The following is a 25,279-nucleotide window of genomic DNA, read 5'->3' on the forward strand; positions in this document are numbered from 1 at the left end:
TATGTGACGTGGAGTGGGCTGAAAACAAGATTAGTGTCATCAGGATCTAAGCCTGAACAGATTGGCAGAAATAAAGTCTTGTTGTACAGTAAGTGGTTCAGTTTGGCTTCATTAAAAGTGATTTTATTATTAAAATACTTATTTTGTGTGGTCAAAGACGGGCAGTGGAACTGTGTCTGATGATCCTTTAGTGAGTGTCGGCACTCAGGTTATTAATTCTCGAGTGAAATCAAGAGATTGACACTTTAATGTGTCTCAAAATTTGGCAGGAAAGCCTCCGTTGCTCCAGGGTGTGGCATATGTCTGCTCTTGTTTCAGTCCCAACACAAAGTTTGTCAACATGTATGGCTTGACATACATATTGGGAAGAAAGACAATCACGCCATAAGACCTTCAATATGGGATGTGTCGAAATACTTTCTGTCAGCACAGGAAATCACATCGCATGTGTTTTCATCCGGCGGATCCGCAGAAATTTCCCAAACACGTTCCTGGTGAAATCCGACGTGCAGACTGCTTTCTATTGTTTTTGACAACATATTAGTTGGGATTCCCAATATTAATATTCCCCTAATATGGTTATGATTAAAAATATCTATTTAATGCCCTCCCCTGCTGTGACGATGGGGAAGGGGGGCGCGGGGGTGTTTATCACAGACTTGAATTTGACCTGTTTACAAACAGATTAACGTAGAAATAATCTGTGTCAAGGTATGCAACATTTTTTGTCTTTGTCTCATCAGTTTGGATTTCTTAAAGCTTCCTGAGATTAAATTTTAATAAACAACTATCAACAAGTATCAGAATACTCCAAAAGACAGTCGAGTGCACCAAACATTTTCTTACTCTTCCCTTTTTCATAATTTATTTTCATTATTTGTTTGTTCCATTTTCATCACTATTTCACAAAGAGATAACTAAAACTAGTGTTTTTTATATCTTCTTTTTCTCCAAAACCTTAAAACCTAAGATTCACATTGATATCAAAGAGATAAAAGCGGCACATCTTCTTTTTGAAGAAAAAAAAAAAGAATATAAATAAATAAATAACTCAAACTATTAATTTAGAAAATTGTTAATGATACATTTTCTGCTTTGTGGCAATCAAATAGTTACTAAGTCTAACATTACCCATCAGCATCCCTCCCTGCACAGATATGTTTCTTAAAACATAATCGTCATACAGAAGGACTTTCTGGCAGAGCGCCATTCTGTCAGTTAACATTACGTGTGTGTTTGTGTGTCCGTGTGTGTGTGTGTGTGTACACACCTACTACAGGTTTCACCAGAGCAGCACTGAGCACTACAGGTATGACCTGTACATGTGTCGCCCTCTATCCTTTCGCCCAGCGCTGTGGTTAAGCCATGTATTCATGGTTTTTCTCCGCGGACCGCCCGGGGATTTTGACTGGCTGTCTGCCTGTTTTTGATAAACAAAAGGCTCCGCTTCTAATGCATTTTTGAGCCACTCTTGCCCCTTGGCTTTTATCAGCTTAGCCACGCCGGTTTAATCGGACGGCCCTGTTTATGTCGTCCCGTGCTTGTGGGTGTTTGTCTCAGAGCTTTTGGTGATCCCCCTTCTTTGTCTCGTCAGGCCGGTGTCACCCAAAGAGGTTTATGATGGGGGCCACAGCTGAGTAGATTAATGTCTGCAGTGTGTGAGTGAGTGAAGAGGGAGGGGTTGTAATATGCGTGTCTGTATCAGTCCTTGGGATCCTTCAGCTGTTCCAAGGGTGTGTTTCTTTCTTTTTTTTTTTTCTTTTCACCCACCACAGGTGTTTCCGTGGGAAATGTATATGGTATGTGAGACAAGTGGCACATTGAGGTTGTAAAGCAACAGCGATCCCTCCGAAGCCAAATGCTCACCGAGCAGATTTAGGAATACACTTTGTGCCTCAGGCTCCGTTTTAAATGGTACATAAATTAACACGACTTTTGGGATTATTGCAGAATTACTTGAATTATAGTCATTTAAATGTATTGAGTCTATATTTGTTCCGCTCATAAAATATAGTATTAGCTGTTTGCATAGGGCGCATGGAAATAAAGGTGCATTTGAATGACTAGACAGACACATAATGGATTCAGTATAAATATTTAAAATATTTTATACAGCATAGAAATCTCTTGACACTCAAAGAAAACCATCCATTACAAAATCTTACAAAAGACCCCCCCGTCCCCAAATCTCAGTATCAACCAGAAAAAAAGGTACAAAGACGTATTTTTCAAATGTTGACAGTACAGTTCAGACTCGTGAAATATTGCATGCAACTTTCTCATTTGGACAGGAAGAGATTTTACAGTATCTTAACAGTGAGAAGCCTCATGTTGCCATGGAAACCTTCTTTGTCAAAATGTCAGTTTGACAAACATTTTACAATCGCTTCGTACAGAACGGCTTAAGTGACAGAAAACACACAGGAGTCAGTTATTTACAAGCACAATTTCCACGTCACTCTCAGAGAGCTCTTGGCAAATACTCGTCATTGCAGTTAACACGTAAGACTATTGCACAGACTACAGCATTAAGACAAAAGGAAGTGAATTATTATCAGAGATGTTACGTTACGATCCTCCCACCTTGCCTTTTGTGAGGTTCATAAGTTTCATAAGGCTTTTGATGCTCTTTTTTTTTGTTTATTCTTTTTTTTTCTTCTTCAAAACAGGCTGTGAGGGAGTCAAAACTCAGACTTTGACAGTTTCCCTGTGGGTCGTGATGTAACATTCTTATATAAAAAGTTACAGCTGTGAGTTATTATCAGTGACAGGTTTGTGAGGACGTTACAAAGTGAGAACATGACTCATCTTGAGGTACCTACTTCTACTGCAACGCTGTGGCGAAATCCACACAAGCGTGTCACAATGGACCGCCGTGATACAGCTACGTATGAATAATGCAGTGAGGTAAAATGTGGTAGACACCAATGTTACTACAGGTTTTGGTTTTTTAAGAATAGTGCAGTGAGCTTCTTCCTCCAGTCAGCATTGATACAGTGCCAGCTGGCTGGAAGTCAGTGGGTATCTCAGGGAGTTTTTTTTTAACAGAGAACAAAACATTTACACATGTAAATCAGGGTGAGGGTAAGAGTTGGGATCTGTTAGCTGGTGTGAATCAGTCTGCGGATCAATTAGTAACCAGTTACAGCAATATTACATAAGAGAATACGTCTTAACTCAGTCTATAATACAGTGTTTTGTGTGTATTTATATGCGTGTGTGTGTTTATTACATGATGCCCCATGTCCACTCTGCATCTAGGCCACAGCAAGGTTTAGTCATTGCTCAGGGATCTGTTTCAAATCTCATCTTCTCAGCGTCACCACCTCTTATTACATAATGAGAGCGATACGATACAATATTGTACACTCTTGGTTGTTTTTTCTTTTTTTTTTTAAAAAATGATCAGGTGTGTCTTGAAAAGTGTCTAAGTCGCAATAAAGGGACAGTTCAAAAGGCCGCTCTGGAAGACCTCTTCAACTTAAACAAAACGTTGAGTTGGGCCTTGAGTTCAGTCTATCTTTCTTTCTTTTCTTTTCTTTTTTTTCGTTTTATCCCTCAGCAGAGGGTCTTGAGTGCACCTGAAGCACAGAGAAGAGTTTGCATGGGGTAAGGCGGCGGCGACACCACTTCCTCGAGGACTTGTTCTGGCCGGAAGGAGAACGGCTGCAGCTGGACCTTCTTCTTTAGGAGCTGTCCGATTCCCATGGACGGGAACTTGCTGCGGTGTGTCGGGCTGTCGGGATCACTGCTGCCGCTGCCGCTGCTGGAAGGAGGGCTGAATGCTGAAGTGGGGTTGAGGGCGCTGAAGGCGGACTTCGGAGGGCTGAAAGCCGAGCTGCCCGGCGGGCTTCCTATCGTGCTCGGAGGGCTCCCGCTGGTGTCGGAAGAACCGCCCCAATCTGAAGATATGCTCTTCTTGGGCTGTGGGTTGACAATGAGCACCGGAGGACTGGGGATGGTGGCCTTCTTTAAGTACGAAGAGTCAGGCTGGAAAGCGGAGACGTGGCGCGGTGGGGACAGAGTCCCGTTGGTCAGTTTGTACCAGGGCGAGGCGGGGGTGTCTTCAATTTGCTCGGCTTTGGAGAGGGAGCCGAAGGAATGCATGCCGATCGGTGACGGTGCCGGTGGGGCGGGTATGTTGTGCTCTGGGCTTGTGTTGACTTGAGGTAGGGTGGCCAAGCGCCTTCGTTGCTTCGGGGTGTTGGAAAAGAGAGGTTGGATCTCGAGATATTCCATGGAAGAAGAGGCGACGGTGCCCGGTGGTGCCAGAGGGGAATTACGATGGCCACCAGTTATGGCACGCAAAAGACCTGAAGAGATGAGAAGCACTGTTACATTTATGTAATCCTGTCAAACAAACCTTTGAAGTGTTAGTTCTTGCTCAACTCGCTGCAGGTACAATGCAGTGCAGAGGTTAAGAACTACAGTTTCTCCGAAAAGATTGTGGCTAAGTGCCCTTCCTATATAGATTCTATGTGTCAAGTCAGTGAGGACATGATACTCATCTGCGAGTATGTAACAAGCAGTTGTAAAAGGTACAAGAACACTCCAGCCTTGTTTAGAACTGCCTGTCCTGACATGATTTTTAAATTTGATACAGCCTACAGGCTTTTTGTTTCTCACTCATAGGCAAATGAGATAATGCCCCAGTTCCTCGCTGTCACTTGAAAAGCTGTGACTGACAGCCTCTACCCACCTTTCAACCTCTAGTTTCAAATTCTTCATTTGATAATGCTGCTACGTTGCTCAAATTAAATTCAGTTTAATATCAAATGACAGACTTCTGTACTTTCTCAGTCATTTCATGTGACGGCCAATAGGTAGATGACATTTTAACAGTGTTGCTGTGTTCTCCCTACAATTGTCTGGCAACTTATCCTGGGTGTTTTCTCTCAGATGGATAGATGGGTGGTTGGACGGATGGACAGACAAACAACGGACAGATGGATGGATGGATGGATGGATGGAGGAGTGGATGGATGGACGACTGGGTTACTAAGTATGTGTAAAGAACATGCTTGCTCGGTCAACCTACCCTGTATGGATAAAGGTAAATAAAGTAGACAGAATAAATAAAGTGGTACTTCAAAAATAAATATATATATATACTATGTTATTAATTTGTTTTACAAATCTGTCCAATCTGCACTATATGACCTCTCACCTGTTCTGTGTTTCTTCTCCTTGCTGGGCCCCTTGGCAATAGCCAGGTAGACGGGCGTCTGCTTGGGGGGGATGGTGAGCTTGTCTACGTGTTTCCTCCACTGGGTCTGGAAGTATTCACTTTTCTGCTTTTCTCCTTTCTTTTTTTCTTGGAACTGCATCTCCTAAACAGACAGACCAGACAGCACATTACGACAGCTCTCAGAATTAGACAAACCTGTTTGGACACCTCATAATTCTTGCGCTCACGTAACAGAAAACTAAATTCAGGCGTCACTGAGAAACAACTTCAGGTCGAGTTCAGATTTTTTGTTTTTTTTTAGGAATGGCAAGCGTCAGCCAGGAAGCCCTTACCCTGTACTCTTTCGAGAGTCTCTTCATTTTCTTGTTGAGGAGGAAGTAGACGGCCAGAGTGTGGCAGGCGCGGTTGGTGAGGACGGCGCTCAGCACCTCACTGTGCTTGTAGGTCATCTTCTCCGTCATATGCAGCAACACCGTATGGTTTATTTCCTCAATGTGAATCCTGCGCACAGAAAGTGAAATGCTTTAGGATGCTTTAAACTTAATGTTAAAACTGTGTCTAGGATTCAAACAAAACAAATAACGACAGAAAATACAAACGTGTAAATGTGTGTGAGTCTACCTGTTGAGGTATGGTGCCCCTGTGTTCCTGTTGGCCAGCTGCAGCCAGGAATCAGCCATCACCTGATGGATGTTGGGACGCTTGTTGGGATCCGGCTCAAGAAGCTTCTTCAGAAGGCAGATCGCAGCTGAGAAAGAGAGCATATAAATAAGCATAAGTGACCAGCGACGCTCAACTCAGTACATGAAGAGGATAGTTTAATGAGACACGTTTCATTCAGAAATGTAACCTCTCTCTTGGTTGACACTGAACTATAACGCTGAACACTAATACGTCCTTATTTCCCACCACTCAACTGTTTCCATTGACTAGTTGAAGGACAGGTATAAGTTTCAGAATCCTTTTGTCCCGTCACACCCTCTGACGACAAACTCGGCCTTGATCCTTTTCATCGGCTTTCTTTCCATTACAACTTAAGACAGATGAGATGACGCGTCTATTTCATTAGCTTCATTAATAGTTATCTACATAACTGGGTTAAGCCGTCCCTCACTGGTATTGGGGCAAGACAAAGCAACTGAGATAACCGTGTCGCTGTCGAAGCACACGCGCGCACACACACACACACACACACACACACACACACACAGACGTGTTCCTAGAACATTTCGTCCTGTTGTTTCCTAGTGTTGCTGCACGTTAGTCAGAAGTTAGTTAAAACAGGAACGCTTGATAACAAACCTGTTACATCATTACACACTTTCCAGTTTGGTTAGTGCACTTGTTTTCTTGTACTCTGACAACTTGTTTTCGTAATGCTTTTTGACTTCTCACATGTTGTGGATTTTCTTTCCCTCTGCTTAACCGTCTTGAACTTTCTACAGAACTCTACAGAAATAGATTATTTCCACTGAGATGACGTACACATGCTGACAGTCATTCCAGTGATACAGAGCAGCTTATTATATATTTTTTGCATCACCAACATTCTTTCTCTCATGCGCAGTCGTAACCATAAATTAAACGCCAGATATATTTCGACTCCACACTCATGCCAGTGATCTTTGAGCAGTCTATCTATAGGCCACATGAGTTGATAGATTTATCTTTCTTCCACCATAGAGCAACGCCTGTTTATTTATAATTTATCAAACAGGAGTTAAGTGCGCTCAGTGTTTACCTGAGGAGAGTGAGGGAGGTAGAGGGTTCATCTCCTTGTCCACCATCTTCTGGTGCAGGGCTCGGAGACTGAAGGGCTCCACGGTGAACGGCAGGTTCCCGGTCAACATCGCATACATGTTCACGCCACTGGAAGATCAAAATGCACACTTCAGCTCGGGGTGAAATAATCAAATGGATTTAAATAAGTTGCTATTTGGCAACAACTGATGCCATTTTGAAAAAAAAGAGTGTGCACTCACATTGACCAGACGTCCACCTTCGGCCCGTACTTCTTCCTGGAGAGCAGCTCTGGGGCGGCGTAGGCCGGACTTCCACACTGGGTGCTGAATGGGTCAGAGTATCCCAAGATACCCGCGCAGTTACTGAGGCCAAAATCTGAAGGGACACAGAGGTGGGGTGAGTGTTTTTTCTGGGTTTATTACTGTCCTTTCGGCTCACTCATTAAACGAGTGGCCCCATCACAGCGTTACACACACAAACAGAATAGCAGATTAGCACTATGGTGAGAGCTTGTAAAGGGTTTAACAGGATATTTAATTGCTCTTCGCTCTTCACCACATGTGGGACACTGTGACACTCTGCATGTCCCACTCCAACTGAGAACATCTTTTTATTACTGGAGAGTAACTGGCAACAAAGGCCTTCTTTTGTTATTTATTTCTTGACTTTTATTCTTTTTTTGTATTTAATTTAGTTCATGGGATTGCAACATGTGTGTTCACAGGAAATTAAAAGAAGCAGCATTACGCTGACCAAGAAAAAAAAAACAGAAGCGAGTTAGAAACTGTAAATAAGAGCTATTGCGTTACCTATGAGCTTTATGTTGTTCTGCTCATCCAACAGGAGGTTTTCTATCTTCAGATCCCTGGAAGACAAAGAGTGTCAGTGTTTACATTCGATTACTTATCACAGTCACACAATGCACAAGCGGGAGAGGTCAAACCCCCCCAAGCACCAACACACACAGACATGCCCCTCCCAATGTGGGTCACGCTGGCTGATTTTCGGGGTCTATTGTGTTCCTCCAGACCGCTCATCAGTCTCAGAAATCCTGTTATACAGTTATCTACATCACTATGATAGAAATTTAGTTCCCAGGGTCTAATTGAATATTCCCGGGAAGGGCTTTGTGAAATTTATATCTGAATTTAATTTTGAAGCTGTTCATGTGTTTTTTTTTCTCCAGTAAATCAAATCAAACATTTTATCATAAGATTTAACACTTTGTGGGAGAAATGTCTCTACAGAGTGCATTAAAATCCAGTTGTTGTATACATATTTTTTCTTATCGTTTTTATCTTTTAAGAAATTCTTTGCAGCTCTCTTGGAAACCTCTTAAAGCATTGAAAATACATGTGTTTGTGGATTAACAGTAATGTGCATAAGAGAGACTCGCACTTTGAGAAAGAGGATCACGTCGGACTCGGATTTTAAAAGGGACTGAGCTATTATCAGTATTTTCCGAGGCATTTATACAAATTCTACTACATTAGAGAGCAGTGTGTGTTTGGCTCTCTGTGTGTTTTTAAGTTCTATCTCTTTTTTTTACCTGTGCACCACTCCTGCCCTGTGCAGGTGCTCAACGGCCAGCACCAACTGCCGGATGTATTTCTGAGTCTCCCGCTCCTCCAGACGTTTCTTGTCGTAGATACAGTTCATGAGGTTCCCGCCGGGACACAGCTCCATCACCAGGTAGTAGCTGTTCTCAGTCTCCAGGATGTCCAGCAGCTGCGTGATGTTGGGGTGGCGGATCATCTGCTGGATGTGGCCTTCCCTCCGCAGGTTTTTGGTCACATATGAGTCCTTCTTGGCCTTCCGCTTGTCGATAACCTTCACCGCCACCTGGAGAAATTGAAGCAAGAGAGATAAGAGATGAGGAACTAATAGTAGACAAAGCACTGATTTGGCAGCTGAAATTTGGCTCTTGCTCCATATGATATTGTGAATTATACACAAGAGAGCACTGATTGTACTGCCGTGTGTTAGAGAGAGGGTTTCAGAGAGTTGTAGTGTAACAGGTGACAAGCTGCTCAGTCTCCATTGCAGGGTATACAACTCGACACTGACCTCTCCCTCACAGCTGCTCCCAAAGTGGGGCACCCAGGCGCTATAGGGCCCCGAGGCTGCTGGGGGGAGGTATGTATGTGTGTGTGTGAGTTGGAGGGGTTACTGAACCATCATAAAGTCAGGGAAAGGCAAATGTTCTGCTGAGAAGGCGCCAAGGCCAAATGGACAGTTGATATTCCCCTATCTGTAACACAGTTTAGTCGCAGCTAAACACACATAAGAAAGGGCAACAAATGTCGAGAGGAGGCTGAGGAAGAATGAAGAAGGATTCATTCTCTGATGCCGATTCAACCGTCTGAGGACAACGGATTCACAAATGTTCTTTCTTCTTTCTATGTTCCTCCGCCCTCATTGTGTCATTGCAGAATAAACTTGCAGTCTCCTCATAAAAGCCACAGAACATGTCCTTTATGACAAACACCTCCCTCTTCAGCTAATTACATTCAATAACGTACCCATCTACTCTATTTCATCCGTTGCCCGTTTCTCCTTGTGCCCCGTCTAGACTGAGTTCAAGAGCACGGCTATCATACACAGCAAATCATCTCAAGGAGAGCCCACAGACATGGAAAGGTATGACCGGAAAAACTCATCACCATATCCATTAATGAAATGGTGAGGGCCAAAGTGGTTGTGTGTGTGTCTTCTCTTTCTTCTGTCCTTCAGCTTATCTTTATTTTATACTTTCGTCCTTTCATCTCTGATAATTGATTCACCTCTAAAAACCTTTTTACTGCTGCTAATTAAACCTGCCTGTGTGTGTGTGTGTGTGTGTGTGTGTGTGTGTGTGTGTGTGTGTGTGTGTGTGTGTGTGTGTGTGTGTGTGTGTGTGTGTGTGTGTGTGTGTGTTGAGCTGTCACACTACAGTTATAGATGTCCGTGTTTACGCCAGGCAATGTGGAAAAGAGAAGGGGTGGAGGGTACGTATGGGGGGTGGGGCACTGTATTTACAGTAGGCTAGTCTATATGTAGAGGGGGGGGATATAGAGGGGGAGGGGTGTGCCCAGCCAGGGGGCTTCTTGGGGATTCAGTTGTTTATCAGGCGCCCCTCAGACAGAAAAGGGGGGAAGTGGGGGAGTATGGAGGGGAAAGTGGGTTACAGACATCAAAAACACATGCATGCGACCTCCCAGGCCCCCTGACCATGACAGCTCCATCTCTCCTCTCCCCTCACGTTCATATGCCTGTAAGCAAACAAACACAGTCTCTCAACCCTCCAAACAGACTTTCTAGTGATGCTAAAACGGGATCTGGGAGTCCTCCTGTACTGTATTTCCTAACACCCCCCCCCCGACTATCCTTTTGCTTGAATAAACTCACTGCCCTCCGCTCCCTCCTAGAGCCTGCTGGACCCTGAATGAGAGAGAGAGAGAGAGAGAGCGTAAAGAGAGGGAGAGCATGTGCTGTGCTCAGTTGTGTGATTGCCAGCGTTTGCATCATCCTCAACAAAGAGCGTGAGGGAAGGGAGAGGAAAGGAGCGCTTTCGTTTCTCCTTGCCGAAACAGAATTGGAGGTGGGGGCCCACAGGATAAGCTGATATTTTATATGCTTTATTATGTTAAATATGAATCTCGGGGGGCACAAATTTGGTTGTACACATTTACAAAACAGACCTGGGTCTACATGTAGGGACACTTAAGGAAAAGGGGGTACTTGTTTTCCAATATGTAAATGTCTTGGCTGCCCTTCATGACAGCCTGTAGAGACAAAGGCAACCAGTGGCCAATGGTGGCCCATATCAAAGCCCTGTGCTGGCAGAATCCTAATGAGGCTGAGGCCCATTTATCAACCGCATGATTTCATATGCAAGTAGCAGCTCCGCTTTCTCATAGGCCGAACAATTTTCCTCTCTGTACCTATCGCAGGCTTGCGCGCCCACAGCGGTGAGATCACCACCAGCAGCAGACAAAGAAGAGGTTCAGGAAAAGAGTAAACACCCAGTTATCCCACACATGTGAGGGGAAAGATGGGCCGCTATCTGTCTCTCTGTCACACACACACACACACACACACACACACACACACACACACACACACACACACACACACACACAAAGTAAATATTGTCACTGGCTAGAAAACAAGCCATGCTGTGCATATGGCTGAGTTCAACAGCTGGTGGTGCAGCATGAGCTCATTAACAAAGCCTCCCATTGCAAACAGGGCTCCTCACTTTCTCTGAGAAAGCTAACAACTGGAACTAGGAAGATGCAGAAAAAAGCACAACGTACGGCTAAGCTGTCATTTCTAACAGGTGATGAGGACTGCCTGGATGACATGCCTGAGCCAAGTGACACTGGCCACTGAAATGAACTGTGAAACCCCTTTAACTATTACCAATGCTGCACTCACAATCTGAAATATTATCGGCTATTGCAGTCAGAACAAACTCACATTGTTTTCTAGAAGAAAAACAATGTTTATTTCTTCAAAAGTTTTATTTTGGGAGTGGATGAAATAAACTAAAGAAAAGACTATATTAACTTTAACTTGGATATGGGATGTATTCCATCACCCACACGTTAATGATGATTATAGTATTATAAATAATAATACAGTCAAGGAAAACACAAATATATAATACAATACAAAACATATTAAACAGTTCAACCAAACACTGTTGCATTTCCACTTTCAGTCTTACCTTTTCCCCAGTCATGGCATGGAGACCTTCTCTAACTTTGGCGAACGATCCTTCTCCCAGCTTCCTCCCGATCAGATAGTTCCCGACCCGTTTGGTGTGGTAAAAGGTTTTCAGGATTTCCGCCGCAGGACTGCATGAGGCCGGGAGGATGCTGTCATTCCCGGCACTATTTGGGGTTTTACCCTCATACAAGCCGTGGCTGTTGTCGACTACCATGTCGCTGTCTGCAACGGGCATCACAGCTCCCTTGTCCGGTGGCCCGTTTTTAACGAGGGAGAAAATTACGCAGCTCGTCCCTCTCCCACCTTGAAGGCGGGTTTTAAATGCTTAACGTGCCTGCGTCTTGCCCTTAATAACAAATTAAGACAACCGGGAGCTCGCGCCACCTGTTCGGCCAAAGCATCCAGTGAGCGCACTCAGCAGATTCCGAGACACGTCTCGATTAGTGTATCAGCTTAGATTAAAACGACGCAGATAAAAACAAATCTGACTCAATCATGGAAAGTTGTAAACTGACGCAACCTGTCTTCAAAAAAAAACACAGGTGTCGCTCAGTCAAGAGGTACAGGCTGTTACTCAACTCCCCTGCTCCACACATGAACGTCTCCTGAATAGTCTGCGCGCAGGCAGCGTGTTTTTCAGTTTGAACTGACTTTACCGGTCATATGGGTGGGCGTTTCTTAGTATGAGGGTGAAAGAAACACACGCACACGCGCACGCACGCACACACACACACACACACACACACACACACACACACACACACACACACACACACACACACACACACACGCAGTCGGGGTAAATTTCAGTCCAATCAGCAGAGGCGGGCGGAGCACATGTGAGAACAAGGGGACAACTCGACCCGGCACCGCTGCCCGCCGCTCCGCGTGGTGCGCGCGGGCTGCAAAGCGGCATGGGAACAAAGAGCATGTTTACAGGAGGCACACAAGCACTGCCGCGACAACTATTTGCTTATTATTTTAATTATTTTTCGCATGGTTTCTGACTGTCTTTGTGATATTTGTATTGTCATAATCGCACGTAAATGATTCAGGTGTTCACACCCTGTGCAGACCTAAATGAATAACACTGGCATAAAGGTGCGCATAGGTATTACATGATCACAAACATGGAAAATGGTCAATCATATAAGATGCTTCATATTGTGTTATTGCTGAACTTGGAGTGCTGCCAACAAGTACTAGACCAGCAGCAAACAAAGAAGCGTTTGGCTGCTCGCTCATTGAGGTGTCCACTGGCATAATTAACATGATGTTGATCACTCAGATAAGGACACCTGCAGGGAGGGGCAACATTTTGAGAAATATGTTTCCTTCTTTTCCTTGTCTTCAGCTCAGGTCAATCCGACTTAATATGATTATATCATGTGTTTTCCTACAATGAGAGAACCAAATAACAGAAACACATGTTTGTTTATGTTTGAGTCTCTGCCAGAGACGTGTTGATCAAACTCTGTGGTATTTTGTAAGGCTGCAGTTTGTGGTGTTACTGCATCAGATTTATTTGTATATCTCTGTTTTGTTCACTCCTTGTATAGATTAGTAGAAGGGGTGAGACAAATACACCTGCACAATTTGACTTGCCTACTGGACCATGCTTTCTAGACAACAAACCAGACACCCAGACATGGAACCAAAAGTATAAGTATACCACCACCTATTGGAGTAATTATGTACTACAAGAACACACAGTCTGTCCTTATGAGTGAGTCTGCCTCTTGCTGAGCTTGTCCACACTTCAATGCCATTCATTCTTAACAAGTTATGATTTATGAAGCCTATTAATCCTTGTAATTTAACAATATCCAGTAGAACAATGATCAAACCCATAAAGGTGATATGTTCAAGTGGGAAACACAGCAGTCTTGTGACGGGATTAGTTGATGATTTGGAGCTAATTATTTTTCAATTAAACGTAGCTTTCTAATACAAAAGTTGCACTTGCCATGATTTTAATTTGAGAAGCATAACAGCCCTGTAAATACAATAAAATAAGTGATTATTTCACCAATACTCCCTAACTTTTTAACGTGATACTTTAAAAGGTAGATTGTGATGGTGTACCAGAGTCATACAAGTAAAGTTAAATGTCTTCCGCTTGGTTCCATGGTTTAGCCTGAGGTCTTGTAGTACTTTGGCATTGTGAACGTGAACGTCTGCTGAGTTTGCACTTTACCTGACCTGATGATCTGCACCTAAAGGACACAATGCACAGAGCAATGGAGGCTCATTGTTGTCCAGGGGCCCTGATGATGGGCCCGTGTCCCATGTTCTCAACCTTTGAAGCGCTCCGCCACCAAGCGGCCACAGTCCAGAACAACACTTCTGAATCCCATCATGCTTTGCCCGCCGACCCAAGAGCTACCGATGCTAGGCTAACTGTCGTTAGCCACCGGGAGCGGACATGTTGTACCGACCCTTCCTTGAATAAACGTCGCTTTTAGACGGGAATTGAGACTTAGGAGGAAGACTCGAAAGCGTCGGGCAAACATGGATGCCGTCAACGCCTTTAACCACGAGGTGAGCTGCCCTCGGGGAGCTCGCCGAGACCCCGAAGTCACCGAGTCTGGCGCGGCGCTGGTCCTGTTGCTGTGGAGCTAGCTCTGCCGGACTGACCAGCGGGCCTGCTCGGCGAGCTAGCTGGACTTGTCCATCGTCCCTGGCTTTAAGGCGAACTGAGTTAGCGTTTGCGCTGTGGATGCACTTGCAGCGCAATTCACGCTGACACTGGAGCCAATTATAGGAACGCATGCTAAGTAGTGAGCTAACGCAACGGTAGTTGTTCCACATTGGTTCTAGTAACGTTAACCTTGCGCAAAGTTCGTAAAACCAACGTTTACGTTAGCATGTGAGAGAGCATGGTTCCTAACAGTCGTGTTGCAGGCAGTGCTCCCGGCAAACACACTATCGTGTAATTGTTGTCACCGCTTGCAACCAACATATCTTCACTTGCTTCTGTGATGTGCGCTGTGCCTGTGTCCGTTTAGAAGACGCCAGGCTAAGTGTCTGTAAGGCCTGAGGACTGATACTTGATGCTAGCATAGTCAAAAGTCAGGTCAAGTCATCCATTCGTGTGTTTGGTTCGTTTCGTTTCTGCTGATTTGTATTCTTAATTATTGAACGACACAGTTCGTGTGGCTAGGCTAGCTGAGTGGTAAACATAAACGAACCTCTTTCACAACTAGCTGGTCCCAGAATTTGTTTGTTGCAGCAAATCATAATAAACCATTTGAGCTATTTCTGATGCTACTTGAAGCATGTTTTTGTATTTTCTGTCTGGCACAAACAGAGAAAGCCTTGGTTGCTTATGGATATCCATAATATAATGTACATATGACAAATATGTCAGTGCACATACTTCACACGCATATGATAAGAGCAAACATGTATTTCAGTATTGTATAGATGAGATTCTCCCAAAAACTAGACCTGTTATGTTTGTGCAGAATTAACAAATCAATAACCTATTGCACCACACAGCTACGAAGATGCTTTAGTTTCCCTACAAACAGATCCCTGTCAATCATGGGGAGTGTATTTATAATTTCTTTGCAACGTACTGTATCTTATCATTCTATTTAATGTGAGTGGTGCTGCTGTGTGTTGACCACATCACATGCTATCGTCTATATATAAGTATTAAGTGGTTAGGATCAACTAAAGCTTATATTATCAGGTTAAATTCTGCAACTTGTTTTCACAAAACATTCAAGTATCCTGAAAATGTGTGGGATGACAAAGGTTTAGAAATGAAAAGCAATAGAGTAGAAATGTCATATCATCACCTCGGAAACTCCTGAAGCCCTTTCCTCTCTGTGTTGCTTTTTCTTTCTTACCTCTCCCCTTCTTACTCATCTATTGTCTTCTCTGTCTGTAGTTATTCTCATTAATAGACTCCAAGCCCCCAATCTCTCGGGCAAAGATGATTTCCATCACCAAATCGGCCATCAAAGCTATGAAAGTAAGAAATAGTTTGGTATTCCTTAATTTTAAGTTACTTCTCTGTGCTATAACCTTTTATTTCCGAGTCGCTATCTTGACGATAACATGCTCACTTGCTTCTCTCTTTCTCAGCTCTACAAACATGTCGTCCAGATTGTGGAAAAGTTTGTCAAAAAGGTGAGACGCCTGTCTAAATTCAGTTATCACCCATTTCCTTCTCATCAAACATGAATAACTCAATGTCTGTTTTCACTCTCAACTCTTTTTAGTGTAAACCTGAGTACAAGGTAGCGGGCCTGTATGTGGTGGATTCCATTGTTCGGCAGTCCAGACACCAATTTGGGTCAGACAAGGACGTGTTTGGCCCAAGGTTCACCAAAAATATTACTGGAACCTTTGAGAACCTTTGCCTTTGCCCAATAGAGGACAGGGTAAGCGCATGAAGACATGGTGAACATTGTGGACTGTAGTGTTGTAGTACCAAATAGTACCAACTTGGAATTGAAGGACTTTGCTCCCTGTAATGATAAATCCTGACCTAACTCAGCTTCCTGTCATTCCTTGTCCTTCACCTGTGTCCTTGCTTTTTTCTTTTTCTTTGTAGAGTAAGATCGTGCGGGTGTTGAACCTGTGGCAGAAGAATGGCGTGTTCAAGATTGAGGTTATACAGCCCCTGCTGGACATGGCAGCTGGCTCTAGCAGTACTGCTGCAACTTACGCAGGCTCCGATGACCCAGGTAATTTGTGTTTGTACACATGAGCTGTGATTACGTGAAATAAATTGTTCAGTTTTTTTTCATCAGCACAAGTTCGTACCTTCTCACTAGTAAAAATAATCTATGTTTGCTAAATGGAGATCTTTGTAAATCTCCTTTTTAAAGGCGATAATGCATAATATTATTATATTGCATGATTTTGTTATTGTTTTTTCTTGTGTGCTACCACAAGTCTCATTTTGCTGTGCAACCCTATGGTGCACCAGAATGACAAGAAACATTCTTTTGGAGCTGATAACAATTTAATACTGATCTGCTTAAGTATCAGTATTCTGCCATTTGAAGGCATCTGTGTGACTCCCGATACACATGTTCATTCTGAGTCTCTCCCCTCAGGTTCTTCCCCACCTCCAGCCAAAGAGCCACTTACTGGGGTAACGGCAAACTCCACCATGCCATCCACTGCACAGCTGCAAAACTCTGATGCCTTTGCTGCTGTGGCGCAGCTCTTCCAGTCCACGCAGGGTCAGCAGGTGTGTGCGTTTGTGTACCAGAGCATAATGGTTTTAGCTTTGACCAGTAATTTAGCTTGTATTATCTTTGCCGGCACATCTCTTAGACCCTCACTAATAATACCTCTTCTTTCATCGGCATTTTAGCTTCAACAGATGCTCCAGAACTTCCAGCAGCAGCCTGAGAAGCCTGACACCAACACTCAGCCTCCGATTCATACGAGTCAAACCCAAAACGTTACCCCTGGCCTGGCCATGGTCGACCCGCACCCGTCACTGCTCCGCCAAGCCGCCCAAGCCGCCCAAGCCGCCCAAGCCGCTCAAGCTGCTCAAGCCGCTCAAGCTGCTCAAGCTGCTCAAGCCGCTCAAGCTGCTCAAGCCGCCCAGCAGAAGACAGCCTTTGACAAGGTGGAAGTGCGTTTTTGTATTAGCATATGCCATCAACAGCTTAATATATTATGCTTACAATAACATTGCAGAGGTCAGGCACTGTTTAGATACTTTGTAGGACAGTGCTTTGAGTATGAGTAATCTTAGGCTGTACAAGCTCTTCCATAAAATCATATGTTGATGTCATTCATTCCCTCATTAATTTGTGTAATTTAAGGTGTACTGTATGTTTTGGAATTCTACTACATTTTCTGACTTTCATGTAAACAGCAAGATTTCACAAAATGTTTGGTCACGTCATGGAATTCCATTGGTCAAAATGTGTATAAATCCTGACATGAACATTTTTTTCACTTTTTACCTGCATTACCTCTCTCCTAGAAATTGCTGGACCGTTTTGACTATGATGATGAACCAGAAGTTGGAGAAGAAACAAAGAAGGATGAATCACATGCCTCCTTGTAAGCATTGGCTTTATTGTGCATTATACAGTAGCTCTGCAATGCCAAGAAAAGGGATGCTCTGATTGATTTTAAAAAATGAACTTAACGCTATGAAGCTAATTGGGTATTTTTATCATCACAGTATGCAGCAGCCTCCAGCCTTCCAACAGCACTTTAAACCACCCATGATTAACATGTTGCAAGACCTCTCACAACAGGTAATAAGTACAAACATTTCAAATTGTAAAATAACTCATATTTCCAGCCATCAATTTCTTTTTCTTTTTTTTTTTTATCAAGTTTACATTCAACCTTTAAATACTATTTCCTATTACGACAATTTTATCTTGTGTTACATAATACATTTACTATGTACAGTATGCTCCTTATTTATGGAAGGCAACCTTTTTATCAAAATACGTAATGCATATAAAAATATTGTCGGTACAATATAATTTTCTTTCAAATTCATTTTAGATTCAGAAAACCTTACACACTATTTATTCCAATTGTCCTTCTTAGGGCCCTGTGCCTCCAAATGGCCAGCTCCAGGCCTATGGTTTACAGCCAGGACAAAGCTTCCCAGTTATGATGCCTCCTTCGGGGCATGCTTTGCCAGGGCAGACCCTTCCTGGTTCTGGGCCCCCAGGCTTCCCAGGGCTATACCCTCCCCACAATGCGGCCCTGCAACAACAGGTAGATTTAGAACTAACTAACAGGGCATGTTATGGTTAAATTCAGTTGGTAAAGTAAACTGCCAGTATTTTTTTTTAACATTTGCATTCAAATTGAAAAAACAGCTTCATATGAATATTTAAATGTTTGCATCAAATCCTAATCGTTCATTTTCCATACCATGTCAGGATTTGTCCATTGATATGGACCATTCATCGATAAGGGATGGCAGACATGGTCGACGATCCCAATCAGGCTCCAGGTAAGCATCAGAAATGGGGTCTGACATATGTTCTGTCTCAGCGTTGTAAATAATTTTTCACTGTTTATTTTGTTTTATATGGACAAGCTTTTTATTGCTGCCTATTCATTGCAAAGTCTTTTTTTCTTTTCTCCAGGTCTCCAAAGCGGAGGAGGTCACGGTCTAATTCCCGCACACGTCGAGCCAGGCACAGGCGCTCGCGCTCCAGAGATCGTCGCCACCATTCCCCACGCGCTCGCTCGCTGGAGCGCAAGGAGAGAGAGAAGGAGAGAGAGCGACGGCAGAAAGGCCTTCCAGCACCCAAGAGCGAGACACTAAGCAGTGAGTCATACTCAATTTATGGCCGTATTTACTCAAGTATATGGACATGAAATTAACTGTTAGCTGTATGCAGTTTTTAGTAGTTTCACAAATTTATTGTGATATTTTTAAAAAATAATTTTCCTCCCTGTGTTTTTGCATTTCTAACTGTTCATTTTAAATTGTCTGTCTCCTTGACAGTTTGTAGTACAACTCTCTGGGTGGGCCAGTTGGACAAGAGGACACAACAGCAAGATGTTGCCTCTTTACTGGAAGAGTTTGGGCAGATAGAGTCCATCAATGTAAGTTTTGACATGTATAGATGTCTATCTAACAATGGCATTTGTATTTTCCAATCCAAAGATGAAAAATACAGATTTTATTTCCCTGATATATCTGCCTGTCCTCCTCCCTTTGTTAAGATGATCCCTCCACGTGGCTGTGCCTATATTGTCATGATACATAGGCAAGATGCCTTCAAGGCCCTGCAGAAGCTTAGTCGAGGAACCCATAAAGTGAACCAGAAATCTATCAAGGTGAGTGAGCAACGCAGGCTGCTGCTTAGTAAAGCAAATCAAAGAGAAAACTGAGAAATGTCTCTGGAATTAAGATTTGTTTTTGTTTATTTCTTACTAGATTGCTTGGGCTTTAAACAAAGGCATAAAGCCTGACTTTAAACAGTACTGGGACGTGGAGCTCGGTGTCACCTACATACCTTGGTCTAAAATCAGAGAGGCTCAGGTGGAGGAGCTCAAAGAAGGTGGTGTCCTGGATGGAGACACTCTATCACCAGGTAAAAAGTCTTGACTGGCACATGAACATTAGGAAATTATACAAACAAAACATAAGAGATATGGGATGCCCATTACTCAGTTCAGTGAGTAAGCATTTGCTCAAAATGCTATTATGGACATATGTAAACTAAACAAGTGTATTATTGATCTATTATTATATACTAGTTTGCTTTTTAACCTGTCTGTATGTTGTCTGTGTTTTCCAGAGTGGATTGGCGTGAGGAAGACTCTTGGCCTTCAGGAGGAACTCAACCACAACGGCCGTTCAGAGCTGCAGCAGCCTGAAGAAGCACAAGGGTTACAGCTGGCTGCTGTTGTTGCTCTTCCCCCACAGGTAAACAACAACAACTGTAAGATGTTACCAGTATAAATGTCTGTTAATTTTTATATATGATGATTTATCACAGTTATAGAATACACAAATAATAAGATAGCGTTCTGAAAATGACTGATTGAGAGTTTGTACCTGCTTTTTTCAGGGATCTATGCAAATGTGTGTATGGTTGAGCTGTATGTTGGCAAGAATGTGGCGATACGATACAGATCGTCAGGTGTTACAAATCAATATATTGCGATTCTGTAAGCAAGTCGTTTTATTGCAATAAAATAGTAACACACCTCTTTCATAAAACCTGAGTAAAAACACTTTGCATTTGCTGTCAATGTAACATCTAACATCATAGCACTACCTTTTGTGCAATCTGAGCCACTGTTTGTTATGCATGTAAATATTAAATTAAGTATTTTTTTAGAATTGTCACAGTACCACAAAACACATTGAGATATTCAAGTGCATTCATATTTTCTTCCACACCCCGGAAGTATAAGTATGGGGGCAACATATTAAGTAGTATGACAAGTTTGTGTAACCTGATCCATACTTACGTTGAAATAAACATGGTACCTGTGAAAAGATCACTTTAATGGTTGTTGTCTGAAGTTCCTTTTGCTCGCTGTGTTTCTTTAGTGTCCCTGGGGAGTAAAATAAATAACGTTCTTATTTAAAATCTTTAGTAAATCCCTGTAAATGTTCTTAGGTTCCTCCAATGCAGCCACCAATGGTTGGTGTGGGTTCGCTCCAGCCTCCTGGTTTTCCTGGTCCCATGGGCATGCCTCCGCCTTCCTTCCCTCCAGGCATGCCGCCTCCTCCTTTCATCCGACCTGGCTTCAACCCCATGCAGATGCCTCCAGGTAGCACTTCCTTCAACTGCCATGGAACAATTTCAAATCAATTTCTCACTGCCTTTCTTTCGGTGTCTTTTTTTTAGACAAATGTTTATCAGAAAGAATGACATGCAACTGCTCGTTATGTGTTTGTTGATCTACTTTTGTGTCCGTTTGTGTCATAAGGAGTCCATGATGAAGTAATCACAAGAGTAATGACAGAAAGGTTGAAATACTGTAAAACGTATTCATAATTTTACTTACTTTTTTAATAAGTTACTACAAAAAACACATGGACTACTAGATAACACCTTTTCAGGGTGCATCGTCCAGTATAGTCCACACCAGCCCAAACAAACTGAACCCTAATGCTGCGTTCACACCAAATGCAAATTTGACGTGTGAGTAGATTACATCCAAAGTCAATACACAGACGTGAATGACACAAATCTTCGCTGGCAGTGTGAATGGCGCAGTGCGAATATTTCGTGTGGCGTAAGCCAATCAACGTTGAAAAGCTTCGCCTGTCATCACTGCCGTCCTGTCGTTGCTCCATCAAACTGCTGCTGGTCCACCTTTAGTCTCACTACTATCATTAACCCAGACATGATGGAGTTTGATGTTCCGACATATGTGGAATTTACACAAGTATAAAGCAGAACTAGTGGTTATTTCCGTGGTGGATGGCAGGAACGGTAACTGGTTTTATGCAGATAAGCCAACCTCCTGTTAAGGCGCGAGTAACGCGTTGTGAATATTCGCGACACATTTGGTGTGAACACAGCACAACTCTTTTCTCCCACTCCTCTCCCAGGTTTCCCGCCACCAGGTGCCATGCCTCTTGGTCCCCCACCTCACTCCAAAGGTGGAGTGGAAGACTCGCCGAATGGCGAAGTCCTGGAGGGTCCTAACATCTTCAACAACCAGATGGGACATATGGGTCAGTCTGGATTAGATACAATATAGTTCTCAATCCCTCCATTGGTTGATTGACAAACATTTGAATGACATATAGATAAACAAGTAATTATACAGCAATAGTGTACATACATCACCAGGCATTTGTTAGTTTATGCTTCCAAAATTGGTACTATTGTTGGGTTAACGTTAAAGGTGTATTTTGTATTTTTTCCCCATCAGGTAACCAGTTAGGTGGACCTCCAGGTTCCCTCCCCGGTGCTCCTCCTGGAAACATCCAGCCCCCTTCTGGTGGTCTGCTTGGCGCACGACCCGGAATAATCCCACTCCAGCGTCCTCCGGTACCACCACACATGCAGCGTTTCCCTCCACCCCTCGGGCCACGGCCCCCTCACCCCAACATGCCACCTATGCTCCCACCGATGATTGGCAGAGCCCCACATCCTCAAATGATGCACCATGACCCCCCTCCACTTAAAGGAGGCTTTGGAATGATATCTCCCCACAATATGAGGGCTCCTTTCCCTCCGCATGGGCAGGGTCCTCCTCCTCAAGGTCCTCCACCTTTTATCAGACCAGGAGGGCCTCGAGGCCTGGACGGGCCTCGGGGCCAGGAGGGGCCAGAAGAAATGGAGGGCAGACCATTCAGGGGAGACAGGCCCGTATTCAGGGACAGAGAGCCAGAGAGGGACAGGGACTGGGATCGAGACAGGGATAGAGAGAGGGATCGAGGTTTTGGAGGTGGAAGGCGTCCATTTGGTGATGGAGGGAGGGGAGGAGGTGGGGATAGGATGGATGGTAGAGACAGACTCGGAGGCTGGCAGGAAGATAGAGGAGGTCCCCGTGGAGGAGCATGGGAGAGAGACAGAGATCGGGACAGAGACAGAGATTGCGATCGAGACAGAGAGAGGCGTGACTGGAGGGAAAGGCGAAACAGCCTGGACGGTGACAGGGAACGCGGGAGGAGTGATGATGGGGATAGGGATCGGGTGAGGGGGGAGGGAGTCGAAAGGGGAAAGGTAGAAGGAGGGAGTCGAGGCAAAGGAGCTGAAGGAAAAGAAGGGGACAGGCCAAGGCGGTCAGAGAGGCGAGAGAGGACCACGCGTTGGGACAGGGATGATCGATTGGCTGAACTGGAAAACATAGAAAAACTTCGGACCCCTAATGAAACAGATCAAACTCCTGTGACTCCTGTTGTAACAACTATGGAAACCAGTAAGGAACCAGGTGTGGAGGCTTCTGAAAAAAAGTCTGAGTCTGAACTTTTAGCTCCGTCTCCAGAGATAACGATCGCTGCAGGAGAGCAAATGCCCTCACCCTCAGCTCAAAGTGAGCCCACAGAAACAAAACAGGAAGCAGCATCATAGACTGGCTCACTGCTCCTTCAGTCTGAGACTGATGTGAACCACTGAATGAATTTCTTTCTTTTTTTAAGGTGTTTTTCACAATGATAGTCAGCCTCAACTCCTGGAATAATAATTCTAGTACGTCACAGTTTGCCAGTTGGTGATTGACAGTTTTTGGGCAGTAACGCATCTTAAAAACAAACATCTCCCACACGTGTTTCAAACATGTAAAATGGTTGTTTTCAGACCGACTTGCTTATTGTCAAATTTGGCTTTACGTCTGCTCCTGGAAACACATGAAGATCTGTTTGGTAAAATTTCTGTAGGTAAATATTGGCTGTCAACTGTTTTTTTCCTATAAGATGAAAGAATGAACAGAGGGCTTGCATGTTATCATGGCTCTGTCCATTTTAGGTTCATTTGAGCTTAGCTTTTATGTTTTTACTCAAGTTGGTTTGCAGACAGAGTAAACAAATAACTTCTATGACAAAAATGTATTTTTTACTTCGCCTTATCTGTGTGATAGCAGGCACTCCTCAACAAAGTGAATACTTTTATTTTAAAACTTTTTTTAAAAACCTGCCAAAATGTCATGTCAAACACTGAATATCTTCTTCTCAAACAACTGTTTTAATAATACAGGCACCATTTACTTTTCTTTGTTGTTTTCATCTCATCTTGTGTTTCATGTCTGCTCCTTATTGAAGATAACAGCCAGTTATGCACAGCATTGAAAGGACTATCGTGGCCTTAAAAATCCAATCACGTAAATTTGAAGTGTTTGAATTGGAGGGGAGAGTACACATTGGGGAAGACCTGCAGAGGTAAATTACATTGAGAAGCAGGCTTGCTACTTTGCTCACACACATTGTCAGGCTCACCTATTGATTATGTCCCCACATTTCATCCTCTTGAAACATTTTATTTCAGGCGGAATAAAGTATTGTATTCATTCTACCAGCCACTTAGTGCACATTTACAGGCAAATTTGCAAGGTCCTTCAAAAGAAAGAAAAAACACTCTCAATACATGTTTTTTTATACTTTACCAGAAGTATTGGAATCAAACTCAGTAGTCATATTTGACTAATAACAGGAATTTCACCCGAACATGTATCATTTTCAGATTTAGGGAATCAAGAATTCTTCAAATTCTTGGATCATACAGTACTTATGCAGATGTCCCTTGAGGTAAACTAGATACATTCGGGTCATCATGATACATCTCCCCTGGAAAATGTAAAGATGTAAAGTTAAATTGGATGTTATAAGTGGGCTTTGTTTCAGAAGTTTCAATAATCTATACATAGATATTGGTAGGCAAAAATAAGAAAGAGCCATTTGCAAATTTAAAACAAGACAAACTGCGTAAATGGAGTAATGGAAGTAAAATTTCATTGGAAATCCTAGGATATGCGTCTTCAGCTTTTTAAATTTCACACCATGTGTATGTGTGTGTGTGTGTATATATATATGTATATATATATATATATATATATATATATATATATATATATATATATATGCACACACACATTGTTTTACAGTTAAAGAATAAATTACAGGTTATCGGGATTATTTTAAAAATATTGCACGTGTAAAAATTCAGGGGCCAGCTGGCTGAGCATTGTGTTTACACAAGTTAGCAGCATACTGGATGAGCTCAATGTTTATGTTGGTCTTTTTTTTCTCCCATGTGTATGAAAAATTGGGGCATCCTGTCAAAAAAGCCTTCCAATTTGTCTTGTGTGCCCCAGTCGAATACTGATATATATATATATATATATATATATATATATATATATATATATATATATATATATATATATATATATATATATATTCGGTCATAAGAAGATACAAAATGGTGACCTGTGGCGGAATTCTGTGTTTGATGACCACAGCTTTTAAACGTAGTGTCTCTTTCACTCCAGATATGCTGTACCTGAAGTTGTTCACATTTGAAGCCCATTCTCCAAGTCCAACTCTGGTTCTTAGTTACTTTCAGCACAGAGTGCAAAACTAAGGCGATGAAACGAAGAGAGTGGCTTAGGACACACTGCTGTAAATATGCTTGTATCACTGACGATTCAAAGGTGTAATTGTATTTGTTGTTTATGAAATGTGAGTCGTTTATCTTGGAGAAGGAGATT

At 43.0% G+C, this 25,279-nt stretch overlaps 2 protein-coding genes across 5 annotated transcripts; one reads left to right on the top strand and one right to left on the bottom strand.

Annotated features, from left to right (window-relative positions):
- Positions 1–1,999: 1,999 nt before the first annotated feature.
- On the bottom strand, positions 2,000–14,359 carry hunk (hormonally up-regulated Neu-associated kinase). 2 transcript variants are annotated; one of them, XM_068599975.1, is made up of 9 exons: positions 11,643–12,173; positions 8,481–8,773; positions 7,741–7,796; positions 7,171–7,306; positions 6,930–7,057; positions 5,810–5,936; positions 5,521–5,689; positions 5,168–5,330; positions 2,000–4,313 (listed from the first exon to the last, which is right to left on the bottom strand). In XM_068599975.1, the coding sequence occupies exons 1-9, from the start codon at positions 11,877–11,879 to the stop codon at positions 3,559–3,561; spliced, it is 2,064 nt and encodes a 687-aa protein (XP_068456076.1). In that variant the 5' UTR covers positions 11,880–12,173; the 3' UTR covers positions 2,000–3,558. The 2 variants fall into 2 exon arrangements, with proteins under 2 accessions (XP_068456076.1, XP_068456078.1); XM_068599977.1 differs by lacking the exon at positions 11,643–12,173 and adding an exon at positions 13,842–14,359 and having other exon boundaries at positions 2,002–4,313.
- On the top strand, positions 13,989–24,629 carry scaf4a (SR-related CTD-associated factor 4a). Of its 3 annotated transcripts, none has more exons than XM_068599972.1 (19): positions 13,989–14,185; positions 15,543–15,626; positions 15,740–15,784; positions 15,877–16,038; positions 16,212–16,344; positions 16,720–16,856; positions 16,983–17,249; positions 17,607–17,686; positions 17,811–17,886; positions 18,191–18,364; positions 18,532–18,605; positions 18,742–18,926; positions 19,107–19,207; positions 19,328–19,441; positions 19,542–19,698; positions 19,906–20,033; positions 20,737–20,890; positions 21,678–21,803; positions 22,004–24,629. In XM_068599972.1, exons 1-19 carry the CDS (start codon positions 14,156–14,158, stop codon positions 23,146–23,148), a joined length of 3,372 nt encoding a protein of 1,123 aa, XP_068456073.1. In that variant the 5' UTR covers positions 13,989–14,155; the 3' UTR covers positions 23,149–24,629. The 3 variants fall into 3 exon arrangements, with proteins under 3 accessions (XP_068456073.1, XP_068456074.1, XP_068456075.1); XM_068599973.1 differs by having other exon boundaries at positions 16,983–17,243; XM_068599974.1 differs by lacking the exon at positions 18,191–18,364.
- The last annotated feature ends 650 nt before the right edge of the window (positions 24,630–25,279 follow it).

The sequence above is a fragment of the Clinocottus analis genome, unplaced genomic scaffold, assembly GCF_023055335.1.
Source record: "Clinocottus analis isolate CAN_PGR_092001 unplaced genomic scaffold, fCliAna1.0.p SCAF_5, whole genome shotgun sequence".
Taxonomy (NCBI): Eukaryota; Metazoa; Chordata; class Actinopteri; order Perciformes; family Cottidae; genus Clinocottus; species Clinocottus analis.